This window comes from Porites lutea, chromosome 12 (genome assembly GCF_958299795.1).
Source record: "Porites lutea chromosome 12, jaPorLute2.1, whole genome shotgun sequence".
Taxonomy (NCBI): domain Eukaryota; kingdom Metazoa; phylum Cnidaria; class Anthozoa; order Scleractinia; family Poritidae; genus Porites; species Porites lutea.
In genome coordinates this window covers 22641088-22651087 of record NC_133212.1, presented here as the reverse complement: position 1 = coordinate 22651087, position 10000 = coordinate 22641088, and the positions used below count along the sequence as shown (strand labels likewise).

At 38.0% G+C, this 10000-nt stretch overlaps 2 protein-coding genes across 2 annotated transcripts in view; both read right to left on the bottom strand.

Moving 5' to 3' along the window:
* The window catches only part of LOC140953898 (uncharacterized), a 10100-nt gene extending 1483 nt beyond the window's left edge, over positions 1-8617 (bottom strand). The window contains exons 1-6 of the mRNA XM_073403275.1: positions 8475-8617; positions 3644-3801; positions 2684-2769; positions 1165-1263; positions 763-807; positions 96-194 (exon numbers count right to left, since the gene is read on the bottom strand). Of these exons, the coding sequence (XP_073259376.1) occupies positions 96-194; positions 763-807; positions 1165-1263; positions 2684-2769; positions 3644-3801; positions 8475-8617 (630 nt within the window). The remainder of the gene's footprint in view (positions 1-95; positions 195-762; positions 808-1164; positions 1264-2683; positions 2770-3643; positions 3802-8474) is intronic.
* LOC140953897 (uncharacterized) overlaps positions 7876-10000 on the bottom strand; it is a 131255-nt gene continuing 129130 nt past the window's right edge. Inside the window, exons 14-15 of the mRNA XM_073403274.1 lie at positions 9285-9431; positions 7876-8880 (exon numbers count right to left, since the gene is read on the bottom strand). Of these exons, the coding sequence (XP_073259375.1) occupies positions 8678-8880; positions 9285-9431 (350 nt within the window). The 3' untranslated portion in view covers positions 7876-8677. The remainder of the gene's footprint in view (positions 8881-9284; positions 9432-10000) is intronic.

The following is a 10000-nucleotide window of genomic DNA, read 5'->3' as shown; positions in this document are numbered from 1 at the left end:
TTTTTACCCTGTTTAGGCCCAAATCCACCCCCCCCGCCCCAGGCGATAAATAATGACCGGTCCCTTAATAGATAAATAATAGTAGAACATCATACCATAGCAGTTCCGGTTTCTTGATCAAATCCCGCAATAGATCCTGAAGGATCTTCACGGAGGCTCTCATAGTACGAGTACACGACAAGGATGAAGTAGATCTTAAAAAGGCATAAAAAACATTCGAGCTAGCTACACAAAACAAGGGCAGATAGATCCAGCCCAACCTCGTCCCCAGGGCCCTTTTTCCGCCCCACCTCCAAAGCCAGGGAAAAGCGCCCTGGGGACGAGGTTGGGCTTAGCCTTTGGCTTCTGGAAAGAGATCTGATAACAGGTGATGTAAATAAGCACAATTAATGGTGCGATTGTTGAAGTCAAAAAAGGTTCCTGCCAAAGCTGCCCTATCCCGGACCCCTCCTAGTAATTCTACGAAAAATGTAACTCCATTATAGTCAATCCGGCGGCACATCCCCATAACTGCCTATAACTAGGCAGGAAACCACCCCCCGGACGAATCATAGACAGACGCCTATTTTTCACCATCCCACCTTTATTTAATTGATATTAATAAGCCCCTTTCCCTATGGCAGGCAGCCCCTCCTGCCAGATAAGAGTGAAACGAAAAAATACGTGCACAAATTGGCCAACAGCCAAAGGAACGGTAATGATGTCCTAGTTGACGACCTTAGAAGTAAAAACTCATTTAGGACATAGTCATTCAGTACATACCGTTAGCGCTAGAGTAGAAATCTCAATGGCAAAAGTATACTGAAACTGCAATCGAAAAAACTAAAGTTAGTGACTCCAACGATGAGCTAAAAATAAGACCAACTGACGTTAGCCATCTCTTTTTTAGGGGCGGATCAAGCCGTCCGTGCATAGCTAAGAAATGGGGGCGGACAGTGGGCACACACCAAGACCTTCATTTAACATGATGGAGGGAGGGGTGGGGGGGGGGGGGGAGAGGGGAAAGTCTCGTGAAACATTTTTCGCGGCCCAACGAGTCTAATATTTTTATAAATGCAGAAAAAAAGGGATACTGACCCTCCGTGCCCTTCCATCCCCTAAAGCAAATAAGACCCGTTCTTTATAATTTGCAAAACTATGAATAGCACAAAGTTATATACGCACCTTGTGCCAAATTGTAATCAGGAAAATACTAACGGCCAGTTCGTAGAAAACGGAGAAGGTGTAAAGGATTATGTATGGCAGCGTCAAAAAACGATTTTTCTATATAAAAAAAAAATAATGAAAAAAAAATTGAAAAGATTTGAATTGTTTTGAACCGGGTCAATACTTACTAACTAAAATAAGACAAACAAAGGTATGGGATCTTGGTAGATCTACGCAACAACCCTTATGCATCAAATTAGATGAATCAGAAAATCACCAAGAAGCCCTGAGATTAACTTTTCCCTTCCGCTTCATTCTAACGATTTCATTAAAAAGAAAAAAAAAGGAGAAAAGAAATTAAAGCATCTTTTATGCATAATAGGAAAAAAACGGTTTTTCACACAATTAAACTGAAATACTGCAGTTTTAGTATAGGTAATAGCATGATTTGTAGTGATATTTGGCATAAATACCACGAGTGATATTTCGAAATTGTTATACGTAATTTCACGAGCCGTTAGACAAGTGAAATTTGAGACAATTTTGAAATAGCACGAGTGGTATTTAATATGCCAATTATCACGTACAGAGCATGTTATTAGGGACCTTTAGCATCAGGTTTTTCGTGGGAAACGGCAAACCGCAAACAGCAAAATGTCACGTGACCACGTCCTTGCGGTCACGTTTGCAGTTTGCAGTTCACGTTTGAACCGCAGGAAGGGCTTCAAGCAGTAAGTGATTTACGGCAAGGTTTTTTGCCCCAAAAAATCGTACAGCCTCGCGTTTAAAGGTATGAACTAGCTTTTTGTATCCGTTTGCGATGTGTTTGTTGGATTTTTGATCTCGAATCAATGAATTATTGCTGATTTTTGGGCGATTAAAGTGATGCACTTCGACTTGATGAAAACAACATGGCGGCCTTAAACAATGAACGCGTAGTTCAAGTCAATTTTATATTCCTTTCTGCCGTACTAACAATGGAAAGTATTCGGTTCCAATCCAGAGTTAAATTTTTTTTTCTATCTTGTTACTAAATTCATAACTTAACTCAGTCTCTGTCTGGTTCCTTTTTTTAACGTACCCGCGTATCACTCCGCGAATATCATTTTATTTTGCTTATTTCTTTTAGACTGGGGAGCTCAGGCTTCATAAAGCCTTCTGGTTTCTTCTGGGCTCCCTTGCAACCTTACAATTCCTATATGTATTCTTGTATTGTATTGTATTTTGGCTAAATAAAAGTGAAGTGAACTGAACTGAACAAATCGAACTGAACGCCTTGCTAAAGTTTGAAATCTCGGCAACGCGAAACTGCCAACGCGTAACTGCGGTTTGCGGTTTGAGGTTTGCGGTTTACCTGATGCTGAAGGTCTCTATTATTGGTTTATGACCCGCAAAAGGTTTGTAATTTTCACATGTAGGTGTTAGGTATTAGGCTGAAATACCACTGCTCTAAGCCAAGCAAATTGCAGAAATTTTTAGTGTAGTAGTATAAATATAACTATTAATTTGAGTAATGATACAGAGATATAAAACTCACCATGCTAAAGGAAAACAACAACATGATATTGGCCAGTAGTCCCAAGATACTAACAACAGCCTTTACGTATAACAAACTGATGACAACTGAACGATAATGATAAAGAAGATATAAAGAAATTAAATAACAGCTTGTGCAGCCTTAGCTTGTGTAGCTGGCGGGATTGCTCTCTGGGTTTTATGACCTGCTCCACTACTCTCACGGCTCCGCCGCCAAAAAACACGTACCAGCAAGTCCCCTTTAATCTCGCCAGCTACGCAGGCTACACATGTAGCCTGACTGTGAAGGGGCGGATCTAGGGGAAGGGTGCAGGGGGTGCACACCCCCCCTGAGATGACCTGCGGTTTTCTAATACAACTGGTATTCTCCAAAAAAAAAAACTATGTGGTTTATTGGTGCTGAAGTACAGCAAGGGACGAGTGCACCCCCTCCTAAAAAAAATCCTGGATCCGCCCCTGCTGTGTGACATGTGGGCTGTCCTCTAATAGCAGTGACTCATAGCAATTCCCCCCTTGAATACCTCTCAAACGTCTTTGATAACTGGAGTTCAAAAAGTTAAAATCGTTCTTGCTAAAGACAGCAATTTTTAAATTGATTAGTCTGAAAAGGGCATTAAAATTCGGGTATATATTTAACAAGTAACATAAATTGTTTAGGATTTGAAGTTTTAGAATTGTATTGTGGGTACTCCTTCGCATTCCCTGCAGGATCCGTCAACCTCCACCCCTTCTGTAAGATCAGGGTAATTGAAAAAGGTCGCATACTGCTACAACAACTACCCCAACAACAACCACAAAATGAACAGATGAGTATTTTAAAACTGCATCTTCTTAATTTATGCGGTGAAGTGAAACTGAAAAAAAAAAAAATGGAAAAAATGACACTTTAAAAGAAATAAATTTATTTTCTATTTTTCATCTAAAGCTGGAACGAAAGAGGAAAATTAAAAGCATGACAAACCTTTGTAATATTTGTAATCAAATGGCATCTCTCCTTCGTTGTCAAGTTCCTTGGCCTTCTTCTTGAGATTAATAAGTGTTCTGGCGCCATTTAATCCTTGGTAGGCCCCATAACCACAGCCGATCTGTAATAGAATAATTTTAACGTTTTCCTGAGTTCTAAGGAATTGAGGTCCGTGCCGCCGTAGTTATGGACGGCCAATTTTGTTTGTGCTTTTGGTAGACTGGGAGTCTCACACGTGAGTTTTTCGATGACGTAATTCTCGTGGCAAAAACAATATTTTACTCACTCGCTGCGCTCGCTCGTAAAATATTGTTTTACCACTCGAAAATAAAATTCATATCTTCGCACCACCGTGTAATATCCTCTATTTAATATATATAATATGTTGCATAAAAAACGGTCCTTGTAAAAAAGCGTCATTTTTATGTAAAAAAGCTGCTTTTTTACAAATTGAGCGGTTGTAAAAATACTGCTTTTTTACAAGTTACCTGGTTGTAAAAATACTGCTTTTTTACAAAAATATATTTTTGTAAAAGAGCAGCTTTTTTATGTAAAAAAGCTGCTTTTTTACAAATTAGCCGCTTGTAAAAATACTGCTTTTTTACAAAATATATTTTTGTAAAAAAGCAGCTTTTTTACGTAAAAAAGCTGCTTTTTTACAAGTTACTTGGTTGTAAAAATACTGCTTTTTTACAAATTAACCGGTTGTAAAAATACTGCTTTTTTACAAAAATATATTTTTGTAAAAAAGCAGCTTTTTTACAAAATATATTTTTGTAAAAAAGCTGCTTTTTTATGAAAAAAATCTGTTTTGTTACAAAAGATATTTTTGTAAGAAAGCTGCCTTTTTATGTAAAAATCCTGCTATTTTACACGTATAGAGCATTTGACCAACTCATTTATCGAAGACAGGCTGTTTTCTATAGCATGGTTCGAAATTTATTGAACTGTAGTTTTCATGCGCATCTCAAACCACAGGCAGCCCAAGCGCACTATTTGTGGGTTCGGGCTTCAGAGGTCATTTGGTCGGAATATACTAGAATTATTAATGTATTATCTGATGCCAAATAAATGCAAAAAGTCTTAAAGATATGAAGTCTTCTTGTTTGTCTATCTGTACAAGTGGCCTTTAAGATAACGAAAATCGATATTTCTTGCATTATTACATGTGATTCGGGCTCTTATTGTTCGAATTTTATCACATGTATTCGAATCTACAACGCGAAGAAAAAAAAAAATCATGATCACGCGAAATATTGATTCAAAAAGCTCCCTTACCTTTAGTTCATAGCCACTCTGTGTCCTACGGTCTGTTTAAACGCCGTTTAGTCGACTTTCTTTCCATCGAATACTGCACACTATAAATATAGTGTTATAGTGTTCAGTATTCGATGGAAAGAAAGTCGACTAAACGGCGTTTACTATGATGCAAAATTCAATGTCGTAAGCTGGAAAGAACGAGACAGTACAATAGACTTTGTCACGGTTTTCGGGCGCCATCTTGACGAGTAGGCAAACGCGTGAGAAATTACAGTGTTTATATCAAAATTAATCTAATGTGGAATAATTTCCGTAAAACGGCTGTTCTGAACAAAATATCAATTGTAAACTAAAGCTACAAAGCAAAGGATTGTCCTAAAAAAATTTGGGGCCTACCTGTGCTTAAATTTCTCCAGAGGCTTTCTTTAGATTTTCCATATATTTGTCTGTCATTTTCCCGGGACTTTCTTACAGACAAATCTATAGAAAATTTTAAAAAGTGGTTCCAGGTCTCCTAGTGCATGTAACGCCCTCAAATTTTTTCAGGAGAATCCTTAGGAGTGAAGCTTTAGTTTACAAATCATATTTTTTTCAGAACAGCCGTTCTAAGGAAATTATTCGACATTAGATTCTCATACAATCAGTGTAATTTCTCACGCGTTTGCCTACTCGTCAAGATGGAGTCGAAAACCTTGACAAGGTCTATTGTTTGGGGTACTTGCGACACTTTCACCCATTAACTGATAAAAGAATAATTCGTGCCTTACCCAGAGAATCAGAGTATTAGTTTTATAGAGTATTATTTTATACATTTTTGCCGATTTCTTGCTTGTCAGGGCATAAATTAGGTGAGTTCTTCCTGCTCCTTCGCTGAATCAATTTTATTTGATTTTTTTGGTTAAAAGGGAAAGGCAGGTGGACGGCTCACAATAACTCACCATGAAGTTTAAAAGTTCCACCCAAAAGAGCAAATCATGCACAAAAGAAATAATGACCTGTTATCAAGTATAGATATGTGGTGTCGCAATAACAGAAATTCGCCACTCACCTTGAGTACTGAGATTTACAGCAAATAGAAATAAAAGAATACCCAAATATATCCTTGCCCGAGGCATGTTCCTTGTACATGTAGGCAAAAAAAGGTTAAACTGCAAGACACCCACGAAAGGATTCCGGTTGCAGTATAAGCTGTAAAAGAACAAACCGAGTCAGTGTCACGGCACCGGAAGTGACGTTTCGATAATAAAACTCCCAAATTACCGGAAGACGAAACAGTATGATGGGTGAGGTTAAGAACTGTGCTGAAGCCCACCACGACAAACAAAACAAGAAATCACGCAATAATAACCGACGATATGTAGATTTTCGTCGTAAATAAATATGGTTCGATTGTAAATCAGGAGTTATTGAGGACTCACCCAACATCAATTGTTGTCTCCGCAGTCACGCCTCAATTCATAATACATGTCATCGCTTTAGCATGGTCTATGCCCTCAGTTCCAGACCTGATCTTATCTTTTAAGAAATAACTAAACAAACTAAAATGAACTTAAAGAAAAAACTAAAAAGAAATTAAAATAACTTACCACTTACATTGGTCCCAGAGGCTTCATTATCCTTCAGGCCTTAAACGGAGTTTAGCCATGGGAGGGTGACACTTCAGCGAGCAACAAAAAAAGAAAATTTCTGAGACAGGGCCGGTACTTCCGCCGTTTCTTCTTCCTGTCACTTTGTTACTCGATCACTGTCTGATTGATAGTTTAAGCGGATTATAGATTGACGTAACGTTTATTAATATTTGGACACGGAAGAAGATGCAACTCTATATCTACAGCATCAAGTTGGTCACCCCACCAACTACTTTCATTATCTTCACTGTCATTTTTTTGGTGTTCAACGGTTGTATGTATCTTATTAATTTAGTTTTGTTATTTAATTCAATTTGATTTCTTTTTAAGCACTGTAGGGAACAGTTTCAACCCAAACCTAGGGATTTATATCAGTGAATTTGTAATAACTTTTATCAATGCTTGAAAAGAGTGCTTTCACTCACGTGGCCAGCATCTGTAGAAATTTATTGGAACAAAAGAAAGCGTTCAAGTTGCATAAGAAAAGAGTTCAACTCCCAGAGGATTGATTTGGGACACCAACATGGCCGCCATTTCATTGTTTTGGGACACCAATATGGCCGCCGTGACGTCATGTGAAAACACTCTATACTGTAATCTTTTATTGGGTAATTTTTTTAATAAAGTTGTGTTTATTAATTAAGCAAGAGAAAACGTTTTCCGAGTTTGCATAGCCTGATATAAACACCAGAGGGGTTGGGAGAATTCGAGACAGTTATGCAAACCCGAGACAAAGTCGAGAGTTTGCATAACTGTCTCGAATTCTCCCAACGCCTCGAGTGTTTATATCAGGCTATGCAAACACAGGAAAAAAGTTTTCTTTTGCTTTTATAAAATAAATTTCCCGAGGAAAAACGCAAAACTCTTTGTTTGAAACTGATTAAAAGAGAAATTCTTACCAGTCGTAAAGTCTTGTCCACGCCGGGAATCAGTTCTTGTTTTGTCAAAAGATGCTTTCCAAAATACAGACTTTTCTCGCTTAAAATGTCAGCTTAAGCGAAAAAAAAATGACAAACTTTCTTTGTAACGGTTTTCCAAGATTCAGCCGACGAAGGAATGGGTAAATAAAGTAAATTTGTCGAGTTTTGAACTTGAAAACTTTTTCAAATTCGTGCTTGCGTGATTAGCGCGCGAAAAGCAAAACATCTTGACGCCACAACCATGTTTACAAACTCTCATGCAAACACTCCTCTCAGCCAATCAGACCGCGCGTACTATCTTAGTTATTTTATAAATTAAATTTTGTTTATGATATTTATACTGCTTGTATATTCTTGCAAGTTCTTGTCTACAAGAGAAATAAAGTTAAGTTGTTGTTGTTTGATGTTCTTTCCCAGGCAATACTCCCCATAATGATCTATATATAAGGGGTACCTTTTGCAAGTTCATAAAAAAGAGTAGGGATAACATGAGCAAAGAAACAAGCAAATATATTCTTGTTTCTACATCCTACTTTCTAAATGGGACATAAATTTTTCAACTCAGGCAAATAGCGTTACTTTAATTCGGAAGCTGAAGCCACTAAATCATGAAATGCTACTAAATCTTAACTAAAAGACTGTCCTTTCCGTCTTCTTTTCTGTCTTTTGAGTACAATTCCTATAGTATTCACTCAACTTCTGGCCTATCAAGATCACGCGCACGCCGCTCTCCTTGGAAATTTATTGATTAAACTTTAAGAGTCTATCAGGAAAAAATTGTTAAATACCCGTATGGAAAACATCTCATAACGTGCACTTCTTGAAATATTCCATTTTCGGAGTGAAGGACATACAAAAGTTTTATTTAAGGTGGGTCTACATGTAGGTGTGCGGCTCCTGTCATAGTACAACACCAAAATATAAGCTACACGCTAGTAGAAATTTCACTTGCCAGAAGATTTTCATCTTTCTCCGGCGACAAAACTAATGTCAATGTGTTTCAACAATCTTTCCTCCCACTTGTTTCTTTCCATAGCACTTGCATAATCTAGGAAGGTCAGCTTTTGTAACGACTTAGGTAACTTTTTCTTGTCCACATCATCCACACGAATCAACAAAAGTGAGGGATTGGGCCCCACACTAACCGAGCGGTACAAAGCCATATCTAATTCCTGACGGCAGAATTTGCTAGCCAGATAGTTTTCTGAAATGACAGCAAGCACCTATCGGCTGTTGTACACGCTGTCCGCCATGTTCTCCAGGATCGCTTTTCCAATTACAAAGTCGCGGCTGTGAATGCAGTAGTTGATTTGCTTTCTCTCCAGCAAAGGTACGAGGTTGTCTCGGACCCAGGGATAGTCGAGGGTGCTGAAGGTAACGAAGATGTCATACTGAAAGTCTTCTCTGTCTTTTAATTCAAACTGAACTGATAGTATAAAAAAGATAAAAGTTATATTGAATGGATGAACAATTTGAACTGAGTGAGTCCTGAGTGAACAGTAACTTCGATTCTTTAAGCCATGTCCTAACGAGCAGGGACTGGGTACAAACGCCTTAAGAACATGAAAGAAATGAAAAAAAAAAACAAAAACAAAAACATCCAAGACTAATTAAGACGTGTGTAAGTTTAGCGCGATGAGGAGGAAATTATAGCATTGAAAATCAGCATGTTCACTCACATTTGACGTCTTAACAACATGAAGCAATTTTTTAGTTACTGGAGCCATTGCTCGCATGAGTATTGTTTAACTATTTCCAAGTTACATGTACATTCAACTATTTATAACAAGCTCTACAAGTTCGAAAACAATAACAATGAAAGCAACTTGCATTTCTGATATCTTCTCTTCTGGGTTCTTCTTCGGTAAAGAAGTATGGCTATCACGAGACAACAGAGAGCCATTACACCTCCAACAACTGACAGGATATATGTAAGGGAATGGTTCTTCTGTAGCCCATTTGGAGTGTGCAGGGATTCTGAAAGGAATATAATTTGTTTTTAGAAATACAGAGTTTCTTAATAATGGTTTTTAGGTAATCTAATTTTGAGTGTAAATATAAATTAAGCACTTGAGAGCATGTATAAGCGCACTTTTAATTTCATTATGATGAGCGCCAACTCGCTCGAAATTCACGAAGAGTAATTTTATATAAGGCATGTGACTCAAAATCTCGACGTGGATTTTCTCCCTGTACTTCTTCCCTTTACTGTCTCCTTCAGTATATTTTAATTCTTTTCCGTAGTTTTCTTTCAATTTGTGACATAGTCAAGTGAGCTGGTCTGATTCGTATTCCCGGTCACCTTCTTGTCCCATGTCAGTAAGGGAATCCGAATTCCGGAATCTGGGAAAACTTTTCTTGTGAAATCCGGAATACAGCTCAAGGAATCCGGAATTCCACTTACGATTGGAATCCGGAATCCAAGTACCACTGACAAAGAATCAACCGGAATCCAGTACCTGGAATCCAGAATCCATGGCGTGGAATCCAGAGTCCAAATTGAAGATTGTCTGAAATTCCCTTACATGGGACGAACCTTCCTTCCC